The sequence below is a fragment of the Leptopilina boulardi genome, unplaced genomic scaffold (genome assembly GCF_019393585.1).
Source record: "Leptopilina boulardi isolate dan_hultmark-lab unplaced genomic scaffold, ZJU_Lbou_2.1 LbouV2_310, whole genome shotgun sequence".
NCBI lineage: Eukaryota > Metazoa > Arthropoda > Insecta > Hymenoptera > Figitidae > Leptopilina > Leptopilina boulardi.
The window spans coordinates 3928891-3954513 of record NW_026137875.1 but is presented as its reverse complement, the minus strand read 5'-3'; the positions used below and the strand labels follow the sequence as shown (position 1 = coordinate 3954513).

The 25623-nt window shown below is 26.7% G+C and overlaps 1 protein-coding gene across 2 annotated transcripts in view; it reads left to right on the top strand.

Moving 5' to 3' along the window:
- The window catches only part of LOC127283685 (complexin), a 583758-nt gene that overhangs the window by 262379 nt on the left and 295756 nt on the right, over positions 1-25623 (top strand). For both annotated transcript variants that reach the window (XM_051308705.1, XM_051308704.1), the window contains one exon: positions 15609-15707. In XM_051308705.1, the coding sequence (XP_051164662.1) occupies positions 15653-15707 (55 nt within the window). In that variant the 5' untranslated portion in view covers positions 15609-15652. The remainder of the gene's footprint in view (positions 1-15608; positions 15708-25623) is intronic.

The following is a 25623-nucleotide window of genomic DNA, read 5'->3' as shown; positions in this document are numbered from 1 at the left end:
AAACGTCACGTTCGACCTCGTTTTCGAAAAGGTTTTTGGACACACGTATACACATTTACCAAATCTCACATCCAATGGTCAAACATTTGTGAGATATTTTGATATGGTTCGTGTGAGAGGAAAACAGCTGTTCTTAACGCTCAACTTTAAAGTCGAGACTTGGCCAAACTTCATCTCGATAAAAAAAAAAGTATAGAAAAAAAAAAAAAAAAAAAAAAAAAACCCATCTCCCGGAAATGTTCTGCTAATGGTCGGACGAGAGAAAATCTATTGGAGAAGTATCGAAAAGCTAGAGGAAGGAAAACGATACTTTGAGGGGAGAAAAAAAAATTAAAAGAGTGCAATGCCTTGTATTGGAAACTCGAATGATCCTTTGGATGTTGAAAAATAAGAAAAAGACAATATACAGAAATAAAAAAAAAACTTGGGAGAAATTCGAAAAATCTTAATTTCTACATTGAGAGGAAGAAAATATTTTTAAATTAACCCCTGGCAGCCATTTTTGAAGTAATTTATTCTTAATTTATATTTTTTAAATAAATAATTTTTTTATTTCATAGTTATATATTTCCCACTTGGAAAGATTCCCCGGAAAGTGCCCCCTGGAAATCCTATCAGAATTCCGACGGAACATCTAACGTAATTCCGTCGGAATTCCATCGGAGTTGCAAAGAATTTCCGATGGGATTCCGACGGAATTTCGACGGAATTAGGACTCTAAAATTTTTGAAAAAAATTAATCGGAATTCCGTCGGAATCCTATCGGAAATTCTTTGGAACTCCGATGGAATTCCGACGGAATTATGTTGGAAGTTCCGGCTGAATTCTGATAGAACCTCCAGTGGTCACTATCCGGGGAATCTTTCCAAGTGGATTTTCATAAACAAATTAATTTTCTTTTAACTTTGGCCCTGATTTTTTTTTTTTACTTTTTTCTTTTTTTATTTTTACACACATGGAAATATTAAGAATATTTTTTCAAACAGTTTTAAAGTGGGCCTGATAATAATTCTTTTTGTTTAGAAAAAATTTTTTTTTCTTTTTTCGTTTTCTTTTTTATTTTAAAAAATAAAAATTTTTTTGGTTACTAAGATCTTTCACTTTACTCATTGAAAAGCAAACTAAAATACATTTTATTGTTTAAAAAATAGAAAAAAACGAAAAAAGAAAAAAAAATTTTTTTAAACAAAATGGATCATCAGATCTACTATAAAACTATTTGAAAATATTCTTAGTGTATTTCTAGGTATGAAAAAATAAAAAATTAGTAAACAAAACAGGCCCAAAATTAAAAAATAATTTAATTTGTTTAAAAAAAATCGTTATTTTTATATAAAAATTTATATTTCAAAAGTCGATGAAAAACGGAAAATTTTTTCTCTTGGTAAAAATTCCTAAATTCAATTAGATTTACTTTCAAGAAAGAAAAAATAATTTGTTGGTAAAAAATTTTAGATTTGTCTTGATTAAATCGAAAATATTCAATAAAAACTAATTTTGATTTCAAATAAATAAAAATAAACGTTTAATCATGGTAAAACTGTCATTAAACATAACCTAAAATTTTTTACCTCTAAGGTACCTTTTTTCTTGACGCAGAAGAATAAACTTATCAATTTTTCTTTAAATTTCCCTATTTTGTGGGATTATTTTTATATTAAAATAAATTACAGTAAATTCAAATTTTAATTTCTAATATTCTATTTCAAATTATTATACATTATTGCAGCATATAATATACTTAAAAATAATTTTGAAAAATCTCGCACGCATGGGGAATCGAACCCAAGACCCTTGGGACACGAGCTATGTACTCTAACCATACAGCTACTTTGACTTAAAGAACTTTTATACTTCTTATTGAATATTAAGACTGAACTAAGTACTAAGTTTGTGTTAACAAATTAACTACATTTTTATTAAATTTTTACATCTCATAATAGTTTATCAACTTTTAAATTTTATTATTTTTTAAATAAATTATTTTATTTTTTTTAAATTAATTTTTTTTTAAATAACTTATTTAATTTCATTATTTTTTTTTAATAATAATTTTTTGTTAAAAATCATAAAATAAATTTCAGCTCCCCTATAATATATGAAGCGTTCTCGAAAATAGTGTATATATAGAGAGAAATAAGGATAAAAGGAAAACACGAACAATGAAATAAAGGTACAATGAACGTGATGTAGCAAAGATTAATTAATGAAAATCAGGATTGAATTGAAGTGGGTCGTTGAAAATGTAAAGACAGGAGTACAATTAACGACACTTTGTTGAAAATGGAGATTCGGGGATGAGAAAGAGAAGGGGGGGGAGGACCTTTACCATCATTCGTCCGCAACACCTTTCCTTAACTTGTAACCCTTGTTCTAGCACTTCTCGATGAGTTTATCTGACAGGTAAAGGCGCAGAATCCCCAACCCTTTATTCTATTTAATTAGAGTGCAGATCAAGGACTTAGAAGGTATATATATATATATCCCCGGACCTTTCGTCTAACGAGCTCTTCCCATTGCTAGAAACACGTTCCAAGTGCAGTTCCTACTTGTGAAGAGTTCTTGGTTCCTTTGGATTTAATTAATTCGTAACTATTCACCGCACCAGTTGATTTCATTTTAAATGTGCGAAAATTTATTATTACGTTTGATGAATTAGGTATTAGGTGACATAATAATTGTGTGGTTCGTTGAATTCATTTGAAATTATTTTTATTAAATTTATTTTCTATATATTACTGATTTTTTCCGCAACTGAAAATTTACTTTACAAAATTTTTATTTGTTTGAAATTTTTAATTGTCAGAAATTTGATTTGTTCGAATTTTAAATTAATCTAAAAGCCATTTAAACGAATTCTTTATTAGATGTAGAATTTCATTTTTATCAAATTTTTATTTATCGCAGAAATTTTATATTTGACAGAACTTTCATTTGTTCGAATGAACCACTCGTCAGAAATATTTCGACGCAAATTTTAAAATTAACCAATCAGAAATTACCGAGAAAATTTTGATTGGTTAATTTTAAAATTCGCGACGAAATATATTTCTGCCGAGTGGTTTCATTCGAACAAATGAAAGTTCTGTTAAATAAAAACTTAATCAAATAGAAAATCTGTTAAATATAAAATTTGATCAAATTTTATGAAAAACTGTTAGATAACAATAATTGTTTTATTTAAAAATTCGTTACATTTGATAATATATTAATGAAAGTGTTGTATATATAGCGCACTGAGATACCGACATGTGCCGTAAATGTCAGTAAATTTTTGTATAGATAACTTCTGCGCATCTTTGTGCGCAACTAGTTCTTTCAGTCATCATAACCTACAAATATTGTTTTGATGTTTTCGTGAATTCTGTAAACATGTAAACACCATGTTAATAATTTATTTATAAATAAAATAATGAAATAGATTTTTCAATTCAAAAAAAATAAAAATATATACGAAAGTTGTTATTACATAAATTATAATCACCAGAAAAAAATTAAAAAGTAATAGCGGTCTGAGAGACCGAAAAAAGCACTAAGCGTAATTTTTATTAGCACCTGTCAGTTTAAAGATTAAACAATAATATTTTAAATAAAAATATATACATATTCTTTTAAGAAAATATTCTTTAAAAAAATTAAGAGTTAAAATATTAAAAATAATTGAAATATTAAAATTAATGACATAGATAATATTATATTATATATATTATATATTATATTAGTTTATTATTATGTTATTATTATATTATTATTATATTATTATTATATTATTATATTATTTTCATGTTATTTTTATGTTATTTTTATATTTTTATTATATATTTTATATTATATAATATAATATAAAATAATATATTATTATATTAGCTTAAGTGGGAAATATTTTTAAAATTTGTTATCTTAAGAAATACATTGTTACATTGGTGTTAGTTTTTTTTTTTAAAGATAAGGGAAGAGGGAGATATTTAAATTGATTTGGGTCAAGAGAATTCATCCAAACACCTTCTGCTTAGAATGGATTGAAAAATTTCAAGGCTCAAGTCCAGAACCCATACCCCAAGTATTTATTCAACCGAAAGCATTGCTAAACGGAAACTTCATCTCTGTTTCACACGGGTGACTGGTCGATTGCACTTACAGGGCCGTATCAAACATAAAAGAATACCACTCTTGGTACTGACCCAGATCTAAATTATACACGCTCTAATGGATTTTACCACTTTCTTTTTGACACTTGTCATTAACTTGAAAATCATTTTTTCTTTTTTTTGACACCCAAGGGGGGGGGGCAATACATTATAGAAATGCTTTTTAATACTCTTTATTCGAAATTTTACATTTTTCTGTGGGTAGTTTAAATTTAAACGTTTAATACTCTCTAAATCTGAATTATTAAAAATGTTTACTAATTTAAATTAGTGACTTACTTTTTGCTTTATAATTAGTTAAATTTTACTAATTGTTAGTTAAAGTTACTAATAATTAGTAAAATTTTACTAATTGAGAAGCAAAAAGTGAGTCACTAATTCAAATTAGTAAACTTTTTTACTAATTCAGATTTAGAGAGTAAATTTTTTTACAACTTGTTTTTAATATTAAAAATATAGTTTTTATAAATTATTATGTTTCACAATTAAATTTTAAAAAAAATTTATTTTATATTGTATTTTTTTTTATTTATACGATATATATTTTTTTCAATATTTTCGTTTCTAAATATAATAGTTATATTGGAAGATTCATTTGGAATTTAGTCATAAAAATTATTTCTCGTATCGGCAATTTGTTTCTTTTTTCTTTTTGTTTATTTGAAATTCTATTTTGATTGGAGAAATTTGTGTAGGTTCATCAGAGTTACATTTTTATAAAAGTTTTATTTTTTATTTTTTTTTTTTTAAAATAAAAAATAACATATTTGATATTGAGTGAAGTGTAGGAAATTTAAAAAAAATACCGAAGCAATATCAAAAAACCAAAAAAAATCTGATATTTTTTACTATATGAAATTAAATCCATTTGAAACGAAAAATTTACAATTTTTCAGAGTATCCTCACACCAATTTAAATGAAATTTGATAGTGTTATGTCTATTTTTTTTTATTGATATAAAGTTTTCAAAAATCAACTTTTTAAGTAAAAACAATTGTTTATTGGCAAGAGGTAACATTTGCTTAAAATATCTTCTATTTGTTTTTATATTTAAAAAAAGTATTTATTTTTCTTGAAACCCTACGTCAATTATTTGTGTTTTTTTAAAAATATTATTTTAAAAAGAAATAACTACTTTTGATCGAAAATAAATAACCTTTATAAAAATTTGATTTTATTAAAATATATATATATATATATGATGTATTCCACGCCAAAGTGTAACTCCATCTGCAATTGCATCGCCGATTTTTTTGAGATTTTTTTTTTAGTACTAATTGAGACTAGCTTCCATGAATTTTTTCAAATTCTTGTAAAAAGTCGTTTTCGAGTTATGGAATTTTGAAAATTGGAGAATTTTCATGACTTTTAATTTTTGAATGCTCATAACTTGATTAAAAATGCATCAATTTTGAAAGTCTTTTTTTTAAATGTGTGTTTTTAAACGTACTTTACAACAAAAAAAATTCGAAATTTTTTTTTTAAACGATATTACTATCAAATTTTTGAGTTTTAATGATAAAAAGTCATTTTTCTTATTTGACGTACTGATCGATTTTTTCAAAATTTTTTCAAAAAAACAACTTCTTTTTACAAAACTTTTAAGCTTAGCCCGATAATGGGCAAACTATTTTTACAATATTTTCGGAATTTTTCAAAATTTTTTGAATTTTTTAAAAATATATTTGGTTTTTTTTTATACTACGTACTTTTATGTATTTTGATGCGCTGATTACGAAAATCATAGTGACAATACCCAAAAATTTGATTTTTATGGTAAAAACCATGAAAAAAGTGCCAAAATTTATGATTTTTTTCGTTTATTGAGTAAAATATGCAAAATTAAAAAAATGCATAAGATAAAAAAAATGTATTTTAATAAGATCTGTAACTTTTGTTTAAAAGTTTTTTTTTAATTTTGCATATTTTACTCAATAAACGAAAAAAACCATAAATTTTGGCACTTTTTTATGGTTTTCACCATAAAAATCAAATTTTTGGGTATTGTCACTATGATTTTCGTAATCAGCGCATCAAAATACATAAAAGTATACGTAGTATAAAAAAAAACCAAAAATATTTTTAAAAAATTCAAAATTCAAAAATTTTTGAAAAATTCCGAAAATATTGTAAGAATTGTTTGCCCATTATCGGGCTAGGCTTAAAAGTTTCGTAAAAAGAAGTAGTTTTTTTAATTCAAAAATTAAAAGTCATGGAAATTCTCAAATTTTCAAAATTCCATAACTCGAAAACGGCTGTCTAAAAAAAATTTTTAAAAATTCATGAAACCTAAAAAAAATTGGAATTCCGAATGTGAAAAGTGACATTTGGAATATGAATAGTGGAATGCGAAAACTGGAATGAGGAATATGAAAAGTGGAATGCGGAATGTGAATAGTAGAATTCAGAATGTGAATTGTGGAATTCGAAAATTAGAATGGGGAATTTGAAAAGTGGAATATGGAATACGGAATAATTACATAATCGACTTCCCAGTGACAAAACAGATCAAAAGAATTTTTTGAATTTTAAAGTAGTATGAAAAAAATAATAATTTAAAAATAGTAAAATGCAAAAAAAAAAAACATAAAATAAAAATGCAAAAAGTACTTTATTATAATTTTTCAACTAAGTAAATAAATCAGTATACAGTACATCTTAAATATAATATCAAAAAGAAAAACTTTAAGTAGCTTTTATATAATGCAATGTTACAAATGCTCTTTTAAGGGATTATATATTGAGAAAGTTCAGAGAAGAAATATGTTAAAGAACCGTTTTGTTTTTAAATCTTTTTAAGTCCTGAAAGAAAAGTGAGGCTTGGACTCTTTGTTTAATGTTCACATCGAATGCATTGAGAGAAAAAGGATTCACCCTGAAGGCTTTTCATGAAGACCAAATGAAAACAGAGGACTTGAGATTTCCTTTTCGATGGCACATTCAAGGATCCTTTTGGGTGCTATACCGATTGGGCTCAGTTCCCCTTTTATTCCAACTAACACTCAGAAACCATCTCTCTTTTTTTCCACAATGTCGTCCGGGTATAAAATTTCTGGCTGCAATCCAATGCTTTGTCTCAACTTTTGGATTATGTTACATTCGTCAGAGTCAGAGAATTCCTATTGATTTCTCCATCTGGCAAAAAAGCTAGTCTCTAGTTTCCAATAATAATAATAATAATAATAATAATAATAATTATTATTATTATTATTATTATTAATATTATTCGTAAAATTAATTTTCTGTAATTTTATCTGTCTTAAATAGAACGTCGTTAATATATTAAAAATTATTATTATTAAATTTAATAGTAATTAAAAATTAATTAATTATTATTTTTATAAAATTATACTTCTGTTTTTTTTTATTTAGTTCAAAAGTAAATTGGAATTATTTCAATTATATTGAAGGCGACCTCCTCGAAATCCTATAATGGCGAAAGAAAATGTATCAGGGAAAAAATGCAAAAAAAAAAAAATTCTCTAAATTTTGAATTGTTATTTGAAGATCAATTCAATCGCCGCTCTCTCTCTCTCTCTCTCTCTCTCTCTCTCTCTCTCGAGTTTCAAGTGCCATTGAACTGAAGCCAATGAAGTTTGATTAGAAAAAAAGTTACTCAATTAAAAAAAAAAAAAAAAAAAGATTCCCACAGTAGGAAAATTGTCGTTCAATTTCGAATTTTAATTACTTTTTGATATTGGAAAAAAAGATGAAAAATTGTCAAAAAAAAAAAAATCGAAACAATTTTTTTTTGTACATTAAAAAAAATTTTGGAAAGTAATTATTCAACATCACGTTAAAAATTTTTTTAAATCAAGTTTTTTATTTATTTATTTTGTAAAATTCAAAATATTTTTATTTTAACACTATTAATATACTGAATTTAAAAATAAATTATAAACAAAAATATTCTAAAAGTAAATTATAAAAAGGATTTATTCTCAGTTTCGGAATTTTTTCTCTAGTGATGAAATGAGAAATTGTTTGATTATTATAATTAAGCTCGTACGAGAAATAAATGACAAGAAAAAAAAAATTAACATTGATATATATATATATGTATAGTGCATGAGGAAAATGAACTATTAAAGAGTGGTTGTTGAGCGGTTATGCTTGAACGCGATGTTGAGAAAACATGTCATTTTCATCGAAAAGGCGCCGAGACGTCTCGACGCCCCATCGTCGACGTCTTCCCAGCCTCTCTTTCAAACACACAGCCTTTAGTTATTGATCTCATGGTCCAAGAAGAACGTCATCCAATCCAAGGGCTTAAGCACATGTTTGTTTGCCATTTTTTTCTTAATATACAAATTCATCTCACATCAAAAATTTCCCCTCTCATATTTATTATTCTCTGGCACTTCCCATCTACGGCTAAAGCCTATCATTTTTTTTCCCTCCCCCTTAATAATGTATAATTTTTAATAAACCCCCTTTATTTTTCATGTAGAATCTATTTTAATGTATCATGCTTCTGCGGAAAAATTTTATCAAACATTTTTTCTCAATTTAAATTATTTTTTTATGTATGATTTGTCGTGAAATGTTTTATTTATATTTATGAATTTTTTTGGTTGTTGTTGAAATTTTGACTATTAACAATAGTGAGATAAATTTCGTTTTTTTGGAGGAATAAAATATAATGGTAAATTTTTTATGTTAAAAGGAATATTTTGCGTGCGATTGTGTAACTTGACTTGACTTTTACTTTACTTTCACTTGATATTCACTTCACTTTCTCTTTACCTTCACTTCACTACATTTTCACTTCACTTTTACTTTCGCTCGATTTTTAGTTTACTTATTTTAAATTTACGATAATTAAGTAAAAATGAAGTGAAAGTGAAGTGAAAATTGACTAAAAATGGAGTGAAAGTTAAGTGAATATCGAATAAAAATGAAGTGAAAGTAAATTGAAAATGGAGTGAAAGTGAAGTGAAGTGAAAATCGACTTAAAATTATATTTATAATTTTTTGAACGAATGCTATTTTGTGATTTTACTATTCGTTCACTTCACTTCAACTCACTTTTATTTACCTTCACTTTACTTAAATTGCACGTCTCTTTTATTTCAATTTCACTTCACTTTCACTTCATTCTAATTTCACTCGACTCTCCCTTTTATTTAATTTTATACACTATCACTATACTATTTACCTCACTTTACTTTTCATTTGTTTATTAGACATCAAAATTTCTTGTTATTCCTTCTGTCACTATTTTTACGTATTATATTATTATTGTTATTATTATTATTATTATTATTATTTAAATTATTTGTTCTGTTTAAAATGGATTTAAACGTTATTTAGGTAATAAAGTAAAAAATGCCATTTTTTAATTATACAAAACAGTAATTATTAATTTTTAAACTAGTAGTAAATAATCTTTTTAGTTAGAAAAAAAAGGTTTTTAATTTGTCCAGAATTTTGACTTAATAAATTAGTATAATTTAGTTGTAAAATCATCCACGAAACTCTTCAAATTAATTTATATCAGAAATAAGTAGTAAAAGTCAACTGTAGTCAGACACAACGTTTAAAATTGCATCGTAGATTTCAAGGATTATAGTTGTAAAAATCAGTTACAATCAGACAAAAAATTTCAAATTTCCGTTATTTTCATATCAGTAGTATCGCAGTGAATTTTTATATGTATAATATCTATTCTGTATCTTAATTATTGTCCTTATGGTTTGCCTGAAACAAAATAAAGATATTATTATTATTATTTGTATAAATGTGTTCTTTTTCAAATAGGTATATTTGTAAAAATATATATTTTTGCCTCATCAGTTTTCAAAGAATTTTAATAATTTAAAAAAAATCTTTGTAAATGAATATAGGGTTACTCCGAGGGAGATGGCCAACTCAAATATTTTTCAGAATTTATTATTAAATGTCACTTACTATCAATATTCTAACTTCATTTAATGACAGAATGTAAATAAAAGCAAAAAATATGTCGGAAAAAAATTTTGTATGAAATATAAACCTTTTTTATTATTTTGCCTAGTTCTGAAAACAGGTGTTATGTTCACGTTTTTTATTGTAGACAGTGTAATTTTTGGAATAATTGTTAATTTTTTGTTTTCTACACGAACTAAGTTTTGTAATAACCTAGAAATTAGACACTAATTTTTTCTATTTATTTAAATAATATATTTGTCTTTCTGTCTTATAACTTCGGAAGAGAAAACATTAAATCAATGAAAAATGACGTTTTGCCAGATTACAAAATTTTTATTACAATTATTGAAAATTGGATTCACTCTAATATTTGTCATCTTTGACTTGATGAATATTATTCTGAATTTAGTAAAAAAATGTTCAAAAATTGTTTTTAAAAGACGAGAAGAGCTCTATAAATGATTTTAAAGCATAATCTGCGGTAAATCAAAAAGCCAAAATTAATTTAAAGCATTGGCCATCTGTCCCAGACAGTTATGGCCATTTTATCTGTACATTTCGGGAAAGATGGCCAATTGTAGTTTTTTAAGAAACATTAATTTTCAAATTGTTATCATTGGAATATTTTTAATATTTTTTTATTATTTCAAAATATAATGTTCACTGTTTAATTAGCAATAAAAATTAATACATAAACTGCTTCCGTTTTATTTTTACGGACATTTAAAAAAAGTATGTCCATCTATTCCGGACTATCGTGCTATTAAGACAAAGCTTTTCTTCTTTTCTGAAGATTATTATATATATGGGCAAATCCACGAAACTTTTAACTTTCAAGAAAAAAAAATTTCTTTTTTTAATTTGCAGGCACATTGATGTCACTTTGTATATACGTTTATAAGTACATTTTAGCACTACAAATTTATATGCGTGATTCATTTTTAGCTCACGCCATCAATGTTTAACTCTTTAAACTCTTTAATGTTAATAAATTACATATAAAATTGAAAAATTCAACTTTTTTTATTTTTGATATCGGAGTTGTTTCTAAAGTATTTTCGTTACCTGAACACGATTCTGGCACCCAAATTTGCTTAGCACGTCAGGATTTTGAGAAAAGAGGGGGTAAAGACTCCAAAAAAGTGTTTTCAGCATATTCTTAACTTAATAAAATTTATTTCACTCAAAATTCTTAAGCGGCGTTTTTGTGTTCAAATATATGTATGAAAATGTTTCGATCACACCATAGATTGACCTGTTTAAAGCAAAAATGCAGTTGTGCCTTTCAAAAATGTATAAATTTAAATTAAATCACGATTTTTATTATCATCTTTAAATTGTTGCCACAGGAATACAATTAGAGGCACATCATTGAAAAAGATCTTAAAATTTTTGTTTTTTCATCACCTTTTAAGAGCATTTGAACCTTCGTGACGTCACAAATCATGGCGCATGACACGCAAACTTCTCAGGTATGTGAAAAGCACAATTTTGAATATTTTTTAAAAAAACCTTTTGGAAAATGTTCAGAATAACATAGACTCTGTCTGTTATGTGCGGAAAATTCAAAATTTTGCGTTTAAAACGTTTTTTAAACAATGTTAAGGTCACAAATCATGGCGCATGACACGCAAACTTCTCAGGTATGTGAAAAACACAATTTTGAATATTTTTTAAAAAAACCTTTTGGAAAATGTTCAGAGAAACATAGACTATGTCTGTTATGTGCGAAAAATTCAAAATTTTGCGTTTAAAACGTTTTTTAAACAATGCCTACACATAAGCAATTCGTGTATTTTTCCTTACTTGTGACAACCAACTTAAACATTGTTTAAAAAACGTTTTATACGCAAAATTTTGAATTTTCCGCACATAACAGACAGAGTCTATGTTATTCTGAACATTTTCCAAAAGGTTTTTTTAAAAAATATTCAAAATTGTGCTTTTCACATACCTGAGAAGTTTGCGTGTCATGCGCCATGATTTGTGACGTCACGAAGGTTCAAATGCTCTTAAGAAATGCATTGAACTTTTATTTTTATCCAACGCCGTAATAGATATTTTCATAAGAAGACGTTCAATTGAATTTTTTTAAAAAGTGCTATATCACTCAATCAAACCTTCGTATTTTTAGTTTTAGTGGTGGCACACTAATGGGATAGTGAAAATTTTTTGACAAAATATGCCTGTTAGATATTTCCATAGTATAGCTGAAGTGATATTTTACACGCCGAAAAAATAAAAACGTTAAGAATATAAACTTTTTCAAGAAATTAAAATGAAATTTAAGCATTTTTTCACTTTTTAACTTATAAAAGGGTCAATCCATTATATTTCGACTGAAGTCGTCGCTGACTAATTTTTAAAAATTATAATACTTTGCAGGAATGATTTTGAAGTTATCAAGATCACGAAATGAAAAGAATTTTATTAAAATTTTAATTATTTATTGCAAAATATGAATTTAAAGTATATGAGGTGCTGAAAACTGTCAATTTTTTAGCCATTAGAAAATATGCAAAAATACGTAGAATTTACCATAAAAATAAAAATTTTTTTTTGTAATTTACTAAGAATGAATAAATTTATCATTATCAATTGATGTAATTATTTAAATATGTGAAATAATATATAAAATATGATTTTCAATTTCGCCTGTCAAATAACCTAAATTTGCAAATTTCATCTATTAAATGTGAGAAAGAGAAGTCATTAAATTGAAAAAAACCTTACCAAATATAAAGTACCTGTGACTAACTTTTAGTTTTTCTTAGCACTTTTTTCCTTTTTTCTTCATAAATGTGAAATAAAAAGCAATAAAGATTGGCACTTTGCTTATTTTCACTATTTTCAAATGTAAATAACTTTCTTGGAGAAAACTGAAAAATTACAAAACTTGGGCAATATCTAATTGATCACTAAATACACACACTGAAAAAAAATTCGCTTTGGTCCCGAAGATACTTTTTAAGATAATTAAGTTTAAATTTTTCACAATTTTTATCAGGTTAATGCATGTGATTTTTATAAAATTGAAGTTAGTTCAAAATGTTTAACCAATAAAACCTAACTTCGTCCTTAAAAAACTACATGTATTAACCTGATAAAAATTGTGAAAAGTTTAAACTTAATTATCTCAAAAAGTATCTTCGGGACCAAAGCGAATTTTTTTCCAGTGTGTGTATTTAGTGATCAATTAGATATTGCCCAAGTTTTGTAATTTTTCAGTTTTCTCCAAGAAAGTTATTTGCATTTGAAAATAGTGAAAATAAGCAAAGTGCCAATTTTTATTGCTGTTTATTTCACATTTATGAAGAAAAAAGGAAAAAAGTGCTAAGAAAAACTAAAAGTTAGTCACAGGTACTTTATATTTGGTAAGGTTTTTTTCAATTTAATGACTTCTCTTTCTCACATTTAATAGATGAAATTTGCAAATTTAGGTTATTTGACAGGCGAACTTGAAAATCATATTTTATATATTATTACACATGTTTAAATAATTATATCACTTGATAATGATAAATTTATTCATTCTTAGTAAATTACAACAATTTTTTTATTTTTATGGTAAATTCTACGTATTTTTGCATATTTTCTAATGGCTAAAAAATTGACAGTTTTCAGCACCTCATAAACTTTAAATTCATATTTTGCAATAAATAATTAAAATTTTAATAAAATTCTTTTCATTTCGTGATCTTGATAACTTCAAAATCATTCCTGCAAAGTATTATAATTTTTAAAAATTAGTCAGCGACGACTTCATTCGAAATATAATGGATTGACCCAAAACTAATTGTCAAATAAATATTTTGTTCTATTACTGTAAGTTTTAATTAAAAATAATTCAGATTTTTAAGCGTTCGATTCCAGAATCACAAAAGTTAAAAGTTTCGTGGATTTGCCCATATATATTTATAAAGTCATAAATGTCACTTGGCAGAAAGTAGTGTAATGAGATTAAAATGCTTTCCCGAAGAGGTGTGGATCAAAGATGCTATACTTTTTCACCCCTACTGTATGACATATTTCACTTCTATACTGCGAATATAATACTATATATAGAAAAAAAATGTTTATTCTCTCCCCTTTTTTCTGTGTGTATAACTACTCGTTTGTAGGTTGACGTTTATTCCGTTCGTCCCGCGACCATAGAAATTTGTGAGAAGCTTGTTTATGGTTTTCAACTTTACGGCGTATATGTAGGTGCGCGCTACTACACTATACTCCATCACAATATTTGCGAACTTCCTGTTTTTCAGTAACTCTATTTTATTGGATACTTTTTTTTTGGAAGTGTCAATAAAAAAAATCCCTTACTCACGAAAATGTTTTCTTATACTTATTTTTTTTTTTTTTTTTTTGTTTAACTTTCTTTTCCAAATGGATTCAATTTTTAAAAAAACACTTCCAAGTTTACATTTTATCATTCAATTTTCAGCGACAAAAAAAATGTTATCGGTTTTGTAAGGTTTCCACGCTGTTTCGTAAGATTTTTTTTTTAGAAAATTATTTCCAAATTGAAGACGGAAATTATTCGATAAAGATATATGAAAAATAATAAAATAAATAAGGTTTATTAATTTTTCTTTGAAATTTTTACTAATTTTACTGTTTCTTTGATATAGAGGGTCAAAAAAAAAGTTTTCTTTAATTTAAAGAAAATTTATTTGATTTAAAAAAATTTTATTCAACTTCAAAAAATACTTTATTAATTTCATTCAAATAATTATTTAGAATAAAAAAATTTTCTTTAAATCAAATAAATTTTTTTTTTTAATAAATTTCCTTTTCAAATAAATTTGCTGTAAAGGAAATAAATTTTTTTTCAAATTAAAGAAAACATTTCTTTGACCCTATATTAATGAAATAGTTCTCTGATTCAGAAAAACATTTTTCTGGGTGTACGATTCTATAGACCCTTATTTTTCCATGTAGTTTTTTTTTCTCTCCCTCTCTTTTTCCCTTTCTTCTTGCCTCGCACCCTATATCACAAGTATCTACTTACTAGTTCAAATCAGTTCAAATTCATCTTTCTACTGAGCGACACGCTTTCATATAAATAGTGCTTTATTGGTGGTGCAATTATTAGTGTTAATTTTTAATAATTGTGATACAGCCAGTGCTTGTTAGTGCTATAGTCCTTGTTAGTGTTTCACAATTAAACCAAAAAAATAAGACGTACAGCCGTTTTATACATCAATATATATATAATATTTTTTGTAAGTTTAAATATTACGACATCGAATAACAACTGTTGTTTTGACTTATTTTTTAATTAAAAATTATGAATTTTTTCATAGCAGTTACGCAAACGCGATACATTGTAGCAAAATCGTTGAGTTTGAGGTTAAAAAAGCACGAGAAATTTATTTATTATTATTATTTTTAGTACGGATAAATTTATTATTATTATTATTATTAATTATAGTACTTTAGTATAAAAAGGTGGTTTTGAATTTTTGTATTGTTATAAATAAAATATTTATTGTTTTCTCCAAAAAAAAAACTATGCCAATTTCTAATAAATGTTATTTTTATTTTTCCAGAGTACCGAGGAATCAAACCCTAGGCAGTACTAAAAGGCATCAAGATGGCGGCTTTCGTGGCGAAGCAGATGGTCGGAAACAAACTTAACGCCGTTAAAGGTAAGCAGCAAAATGCATATATATTTAATTAATATGGAAACTAGCTACGGACGATATTCATATTAGAAAACGTGACTTGGTTAATCGAAAATTTGTCTTTCACTTAAAACCACCGCAACTTCATTATAAAGTCTTTTAATATAATCACATAAGATATGCGATCTAAATTTGATAATATTTGAATCCATAATAAGCTTGCGCGTTTCATTGAATTAGGAAAATTGTATACTTTTTGAAACTTTACAAATTAAGGCACGATAATATTGTCCAAGTTTTAATTATATACATATATATATATATATATATATATACTGAAATTCATTTATAGATTGTACCATAATCATGAGAATTTTCATATAAACTAATTTTTGGTTAAGAAAATTTTAATTTGACAGCAAATTTTCGTTTGGACAAAAATTTTTAATTATTGCCAATGTCACTTCATTTATAAATTTGAAATTTTTTTATGTTTATTATTATTTTAATTAAAATAATTTCTATACATGTTAAAAGACGAAAAAAAAATAATATCCCTCCCTTGACTCCATTATTAACACAACAACCCGTGCAGAAATCGTGATGTGGGCCTCATGAGGTACTTACCAGTTTTCCCGATCTCTAATAAGGGCCTTGTCGGGAAAACTGATGAGAGCCTCACTAGTGAGGGCCTTACCAGTTTTCCATACGCATACCCTATTTTTTTATATTATATAAACTCAAAAAAATTCATGGTAAATTTGACTACATTTAATTGACATTGACTACATTTCTCCTAGTTCCAGGGGGCGTCTATAACAAACAATAGTTGAAACAACTATGTAAAAATTGTAAGATTAACTGTAAAATTTAGTAAGAAAAACTATATTCAAAGTAGTAAATTTATTATTATAAGTATTAGTATTGAGATCCATTTTTTCATCCTCTCCCCTACTAGTTTCGTTTGTACATGCTTAAATTATATAAATTTATATACCTAACAGAGAAAAATCCCGAAACGCTGGGGATTGAACGCACGACCCTAACATTCGCAAGCCGACAATTTAACCATTTAAGGCCAGGTCCAAGTGAGGCAGCGCCATCTACATTGATATTAAAATTTTGGAAAATTTTCAACAGCCTTTTCTTGAAAACAAGATGGTAAAATGCTTTTTCCTTTATGGATAATTGATTATTGGCAAGATATACACCAGCTAAAACTTTTTTTGAGTTAAAATAATAAAAAAAATTTCATGTCAATAAATTAAATATGAGCACTTTTTTCACAAAAACTGTAACAGTACTTTCTCAGAAATTACAATAAAAAATGCAATTTCCATTTGGAAAATTAATAAACGCTAAAAAATACACGACCTAAGATTTACCAATCACGAAAATAACAAAAAAAAAGTATTTTAACATAACATATTTTACTCATTGTGACAGCCGTTTGACAGGTTATATATGTCACCAGACGTTTCGCAGTTTTGCCGAAAGGAGGAGATTGGCGCTGTTGCTAACCACCTGAAATACATAATCTACCAAAGGGCTGTCACAATCAGTAAAGCAGTATCAATATGTTAAATATTTAATAAAATTTTTTTTTGTTATTTTCGTGATTGGTAAATCTTAGGTCGTGTATTTTTTAGCGTTTATTAATTTTCCAAATGGAAATTGCATTTTTGATTGTAATTTCTGAGAAAGTACTGTTACAGTTTTTGGGAAAAAAGTGCTCATATTTAATTTATTGACATGAAGTTTTTTTTATTATTTTAACTCAAAAAAAGTTTTAGCTGGTGTATATCTTGCCAATAATCAATTATCCATAAAGGAAAAAGCATTTTACCATTTTGTTTTCAAGAAAAGGCTGTTGAAAATTTTCCAAAATTTTAATATCAATGTAGATGGCGCTGCCTCACTTGGACCTGGCCTTAACCACGTACACGCACGCTAGGATAACTTGCATGATATTTGAGGACATTCTTGTCACTATCCAGTTAATTTTACTATCAAATGTAAATTAAAAAAAATTATAAATTATTCTTTTATCCAATGTAATTTGCTACTTTTAATAGTTATTATCTTCTTTTAATTAATACTTCTCAAACTTTACGTAAAAATTTTTTTTTTTGCGCCATCGTTCTGAAAAATATGTTAATACCGTGGTAACTATGGAGAGTTCCATACTTATGGTTAGGGAATTTAACAGGAACCCATAAGAAAAATTAATAATAAGAAATAAATTATTATTTAAAATCGAAATCATTTAACTAATTTACAATAACATTGTTGCAAAATGTTAACTTTAAATACTTAATTAGTTTGATTTTTTTTAAACCAGGAAAACTGAAAATGCCCTTGACAGGGCCATATATGGAATACCCTAGTTGGGGTTTTGGTCGGGAATTCTGTTCAAAACACTAAATTAAAAAGATATCTAAAATTATTGTAAAACGATTTTATTTTACTGTTAACAACACTTTAATGAAGGGAAAACTTTAAAAATTTAATTTTTTTACATTTTACTCAAACAGGGAAAACTGATAAGGCCCTTACCAATGCCTTACTTTAAATAGGGCAAAGTCAGGCGATTTCTGCAAAAATTTAATATTATTATATTAAACTGTAATTAATACTAATTTTTAAAGCATAAACGTAATTTTAACGAAAATTGCGATTCGGCTGCAGTAGTCAGATTTTATAAACATAAAAACTGTACTTATTGAAATTCAACAATAGCAGACGACACTCAGCCGTAGGAAGCGAATTGTGTTTCTTTTAAAAACCAATAGATGGCGCTCGCTATGACTTCGGTAAAGTTGCTACCTATTTTATCAGTGTACTCAGCTGTTTTTTTTTGTTACGAATTATTCACAAAAGTTTCCAAAAAAATTAAAATATTATAAAAAGTTTCATAATAATGGATTTTATTGAAATTTATGTATTTTATATACAAAAATTATATATAGGTATAAAAATTAAATGTTTTAATTTTATATTATTTAATTTAAATTTTATTAAAAATTTTTCCAAGAAGACTATCTAGTAACTTTATAATAATTTTTAGGGTTCCGTACTCGGTTCGGAACCCTATTAATATCGGTTTTTTTGAAATCGTGTACCCCCCCCCCCTAGCGGCCACATAAATTTATCTGGAGGGCTGAAAATTAGTACACATATGTATTTTCGCGGGTAGATTACAGGAAAATTATAGCGAACTTGATTGGAATTGATTAACATAGCGTTGTCAAGGAAAAACCATGAATTTTTACGAAAAATGCCTAAAAATGACTATGTACCCCCCCCCCTAGCGGCCACATCTTTTGACATAAAGAGCTCAAATTTGACACACTTACGTATTTTTACGTGAAAATTACAGGAAAATTATAGCGAACTTGATTCGGATCAATTTACATAGCGTTGTCAAGGAAAAATCAAAAATTTCGAAAAAAATAATTTATTCTCCCTAGCGCACACAATATTCAACCCAGACAGATCATATTTAGTATACAAATGTATTTTTACGGGAAAAATACAGGGGAAAAAAAGCGGTCACGATTAGAGTTGATGATTAACTTTTTATCAAGTTTTTCAAGAAAAAATGACAATTTTAGGGAAAAAATGTATTTTTCCACCAAAAACGAACAAAATTTTATTTAAAGGAAATTAAATTTATATATTTTAACGTATTTTTACGTGTAGATTACAAAAAAAATATAGCGAGCATGATTGAAGTTGATTATCATAGCGTTGTCAAGGAAAAACCATGAATTTTTACGAAAAATACCTAAAAATGAGTATGTACCCCCCCCCCCCTAGCGGCCACATCTTTTGACATAAAGAGCTCAAATTTGACACACTTACGTATTTTTACGTGAAAATTACAGGAAAATTATAGCGAACTTGATTCGGATTAATTTACATAGCGTTGTCAAGGAAAAATCAAAAATTTAGAAAAAAATGATTTATTCTCCCTAGCGCACACAATATTCAATCCAGACTGTTCATACTTGCTGTAAAACTCAATTTTTGCGTGAAAAATACAGGGAAAAAATGTAAGCGCGATTGGAGTTGATGATCAATTTTTATCAAATTTTTGAAGAAAAATGATAAATTTCAGAAAAAAATGTATTTTTCCGCAAAAAACGAAAAAAGTTTTTCTACAGTGATTCAAATTTATATATTTTGACGTATTTTTACGTGTAGATTACAAAAAAAAAATAGCGAGGATGATTGGAGTTGATTTTTCTGGAATTAATAAACAAATTTTATTTTTTAGATAATTTTCGATTTTTCCTTGACAAGCAGCTACTAGCCTTATATCAATATCTTAAGTTTTATCTCTTTTTGACTTAGAAAGATAAAATTTAATATTCAATATATTTTTAAAATGTAAATACAATAAATATATTGCGAGTTGAAATAAAATTATGTTTCTTATATTTTTTTAGTAAAATATTTTTTAAAAAATAAAATCGGACAAGTGCGAGTTACACTCGCACTGAAATCGAGGGTTCCGTACTCGAAGCGAACTTATTTGGTATAAAAACAAATGTTTAAAAAATATGTGTTGTATGACAACTAATATAAGTGATACGAAGAGGAACAATTTTCTTGAATTTTACAAAATTGTTCCTTTTTGTATCACTTATATTAGTTGTCATACAACACATATTTTTTAAACATTTGTTTTTATACCAAATAAGTTCGCTTCGAGTACGGAACCCTCGATTTCAGTGCGAGTGTAACTCGCACTTGTCCGATTTTGGAATTGAACTAGAATAAATGTCAATATAAGAAAAACTGGATATAAACTAAATCTAGTGATGCCACGACAAATTTCAATTAGGGTTAGTTTTCGATAATTAGTTTATCTCGATAAAACTTTTTAGTCAATCTATGATTGCATTCTGGAGAATTTTGATGAAGCATATATATATAGAGAGAGAGAGATAGAGGTATACCCGGTGAGAATTTGTAGATATTCCCTGAACGCTTTTGGGTACATTACCATATGCAATGCTTGACTCGAGGTTTATTGTGGTTCCACATGGTGAAATTGGTCAAAGTAACTTGGTTTCCGCTGTTTATGCGATTACGGACCAACTGTAATTGGGCTGCCAAAACCGGCGATAAAACGAAATTGAGAATTTCCACCACTTTCTAACTTTACGACTATATATATATGCTTTAAATTATGTGCTGGCATACACGTTAATTTATATATATGTAAAGAGAAATTGAGAGACATAAATTTTACACTCTCGTGATGATAATATTCATAGATCTTGTTAAAATTATGTATATTATATGTTTTTATTTGTTGGAGAATTAGTTTTGTAATTGTTTATATTTTAATATATTAGTTTGACATATTCTTAGTAATTTCCTAAGTTTTTTGATACAACTAATTCGATACAAAAGAATAAATTAGCTTCAAACATTAATATTTATAAATTTTTAATTTTAACCTAAAAAGTCACATTTTATTCTGCAAAATAAATACCTTTTTTGCAAGTCCTGCTGTTGTGGTAATTTTTTCCTTAAAGAATAATACATCATAACCTTAAATTTTTCAGTCATAATATTAAAATTTAAATAACTCATGAATTTTTAAGTAAAAACACGCAATTTTTTGTTTTTATTTTTCACAATTTTTTTTTAACTAACTTAAAATAAATTAATCCCTTAAAAACTAATGAAATTTTAAAAAGCACATCATAAGCTACCTTAGATTCAATTTTTGTGCAAAAATATTCAATACCGACTGTACAATACATGTTTGAATACGTCGGGTCCAGCAGACCCGTTGTGCTATTTACGTTTGAACGCGAAATTATGACAGTTAAGGGTTAAAAAAATAATTTTTTAAAATGAAAAATTCTATAATTTTTTGTCTAAAAATATTTCCTGTCGTTTTTAAGTAATTAACAAATTATAAAAAAATAGTTTTTTATGTAATCAATTTTATAATTTTCCGTGTTAAATAAAAATTGAAAAAAGTGAAAAGTTATTTAAAAAAGAATTAAGTATTTTTTAATGTTTAAAATTCTGAAATATTTCGTAAATTTAGATAAAATGTTTACTTTATATAGGCCAATCGATTGGCTTTAACGTAAGTAATAATGTCAGTAATTAATTAAAATTCCTAACGGGAAAAAAATTTATAAAAAAAAAAAAATAATAAATAAAAATTAGTTAAAATGTAAACTTCATATATAGACCAATCAATTTGTTTCGATGCAAGATAAACGAGTTTTTAATGAAGAATTAACTTTATAGGATAAAAAAAATTTTTTATTAAAAAAATGGTAAAAAAGAGACAAAAAAAAATTTAAGTGGATTTGTTCGAAAATCCTTCTTCATTATTGATAACAGCAATATAAGCCTAGAATACAATACAATCTATCAAAATGTTTTTAAAATAATTTCTCCACAAGCATATAATAACGGTGACAAACATGTAGTCATTGTTCCTCATGTCAAAATTTATCCATCCCAATTAAAAATTTGTTACACATAATTGATTTCGAAAATCGTCATCGCGACCCAATTTTTTTTAAAATCAAACCCATCTGCCTCTTGAATTAAAAATTGACCTAATTTTAAGGTTATGTTTTCACATTTGTTTGGTATTTTAGCCCTGAAGATTTACAGGTCATAAGTCAAAAAACAATCGCTGGGTTTGAGGTTGAAACATAACCTCAAAAATTATGTCAAAGTTTTGGGTCAAAATACCAACAAACGAAGATTTTAATCTCAAACCCAGCCACCCTTTGAGTTATAGAAATTAACAAATAGTAAAATAAATAGTAATAAGTAACAAATTAGTTAGCAGATTTTAACATTAAACCCAGCGGCGTCTTGACATAGAAATTGACCTAATTTTGAGGTTATGTTAGCCGATGTTAACCTCAAATCCAGCGTTCTCTTGACAGTGGTCAAATGTTAGGTCCTTAACATTTGACTTTGAATTATGAGGTTATGTTTATTTCTTGATCCTTATCATCTAATTTTGAGGTTATGTTTTCAGGGTTTTTTTTGCAGTATTTTGACCTTGAACATTCACTGGCTTAGACATAACCTCAAAATTAGGTCAAAGTTTAGGGTAAAAATACTATATAACAAATCAAGTGGACGCTGTGTTTACGATTGAAATCGGCAAACGTAACCAAAACGTAACGTAAAATTAGATCATTTTCTTGGCCATGAGAGCGAACATAACGTCAAAATTCAAAGTAAGATTTCAAGTTGTAATATCAAGAAGTTAAAGTCAGTAAACATAACCTTAAAATTAGGTTAAATCTCAGAGCTAAAATACGAACATAACCTCAAAAATTCAAGATTCAATGGTGTTTTTGCGTAGCCTCTGTAGCATATATATATAACATATATATAAATCGATCGATGCATAAAACTAATAGAGCTTTAGTTTTCATGTGAAAAGTTAGTCGAATGAATGAAATTGTAAACATTCGAAATTGGTTTTTGAAAATTTCTAAATAGTCATGTCTCGTAAAAGTAGTACTTATTTTGGATGAGAGAATTTGCTATTTAAGGTCAGTGTGTGTGTGTGTATATATGTGTGCGGTTTTCATGAAAGTTGTGTACAACTTTTTGGATATTGCGCGCATGAGAAATACAATATATATACACACACATTTTGTTTAGCTGTTTTAAAGTTTATACCGTTATATCTCGGAGGATTTTACTTGTAGATATAGTCAGCTTTATGATAATAACTCGAATATATACTTCATATATGCTCACCGCACAGATGTACGCTTTTCACAGCCCTTTCATTCGCGAAACATTCCCAGTGGTAATAGCTGTACTTTTTTTTTTCTTTTCCATTTTTTTTTTTCTACTACTGCATCAACTGTAACCACTGGCAGATGGACAATTTTCATACTCATATTCTCGTTAAGTACTGTATCCATCTTTCCTTCCTATTTTTACACGATTTACGCCATTTTTTTTGGCATGTTCCTTTTCTAACAAGCTTAACGCAAATATTTTTTTTTCTTCCATTATGCGACAAGATTATAATAATCATTGAGATAGTATTCCATTAAATTAATTGCTTTTAATAATTGAAATTGCATAATTATAGCTAATTTTAATTTTGCCTTCTGTATTTATTATATGCAAATTGTTAAATTAATTATTCGCTATGTCTTGAGAATTTAATTATGACGAAAAAAAAAAATCTAAATGCAAGCAGAAGCGCATGATTATCCTAAAAAAATCATTAGTTAAAATTTTCATTTTAAAGAATTTTATTAGATATAATTATTTTTTAGACGAATTTTTCTTTTTCAAATTAACACAGTTTTCAGAGGCTCTCAAATTGAGACCATAAACAGCATCAAAACGTTGCATTATCAACAATTTGATACACTTTATGGTCTCAATTTGATATCCTCAGAAAAATTAATGTTTGACCAAGAATTTCTTTTTAAACAAATTTATACTTAACAGAATTCTTGTGTAGCAAATTTTTATTGTACAGAATTTTCAAATCGCCGAATTTTTAATTGTCCAAAATTGCAAATGGCCGAACAAACAATCGACTTCGGCGCGATGTTTAAAATTCATCAATAAAAATTTTGTCAAGAAAATTGTGATTGGTGGATTTTAAAAATCGCTCCGAAATCGACTGTTTGTTCGGCCATTTGCAAAATTTGGGACAAATAAAAATTCGGCGTTTTAAGAATTCGGTACCTAAAAATTCTGTTAATTAAAAATTCTTTACAAAAAGAAATTCTGACAAATGTTAATTTGAAAAATGAAAATTCATCTAAACAATAATTATATCTAATAAAATTGATGAAAATGAAAATTCTCGATAATGATTATTTTATGGGATAATCATGCGCTCCTACAAGCATTATTTTAGAATATATAATATTATTAAAAAGTCAGTCTTTGTTGATTTTTATAGCTGATTTTTCTTTTTCAGTGATTGTCATTATAGTATCTTAACCTTTTAAAACAATTTCTTCTTTTCATTGTGCGAGGAAAAATTTTTTTTACCTCTCGAAAAAAGTGATTAATTCTTTTGTGTGATGCTCTCCTATCGAAAGAGAATATAAATTTGGGAAAGGTTTTTGAACGCTAAAGAAATTAATTGTATAGTTAGTGACCTTCGTCAAATCGTCCCTTAGCTCTTTTACGCCTTACAATGATGGAAAATGTTTTTCGTTCGAGAACCTTAACTCACTCAAGTGGAACACATTCTTTCCTTATAATACTGATATCATTTTTCTTCTATACGTTACATTTTCATTGTGAATCACTTCAAATATTGATTGTAAATACATATTGGAAAAAAATAGTATAGAAAATCCATATGTATTTAATTAAATATTTTCTTGATTCAAGAATTTTAATTTTTTTTAACTAACTTAAAATAAATTAATCCCTGTAAAACTAATGAAATTTTAAAAAACACATCATAAGCTCCCACTTGGAAAGATTCCTCGGAAAGTGCCCCCTGGAGGTTCTATCAGAATTCCGCCGGAACATTCAACGTAATTCCGTCTGAATTCCATCGGAGTTCCAAAGAATTTCCGATGGGACTCCGACGAAGTTCCGACGGAATTAGGACTCTAAAAATTTTGAAAAAAATTAATCGGAATTCCGTCGTCGGAATCCCTTCGGAAATTCTTTGGAACTCTGATGGAATTCCGACGGAATTACGTTGGAAGTTCCGGCGGAATTCTGATAGAACCTCCAGGGTGAAATTTCCAGGGAATCTTTCCAAATGGGCTACCTCAGATTAAATTTTTGTGCAAAAATATTCAATACCGGCTGTACAATACACATTTGAATTTACATTCGAACGCGGAATTGTGCCAGTTAAGGGTTAAACTAATTCTTATTTAACCTAATTCTCATGTATAGCTTAATCTACATTTGGGATAATTTTTTTCGTCTG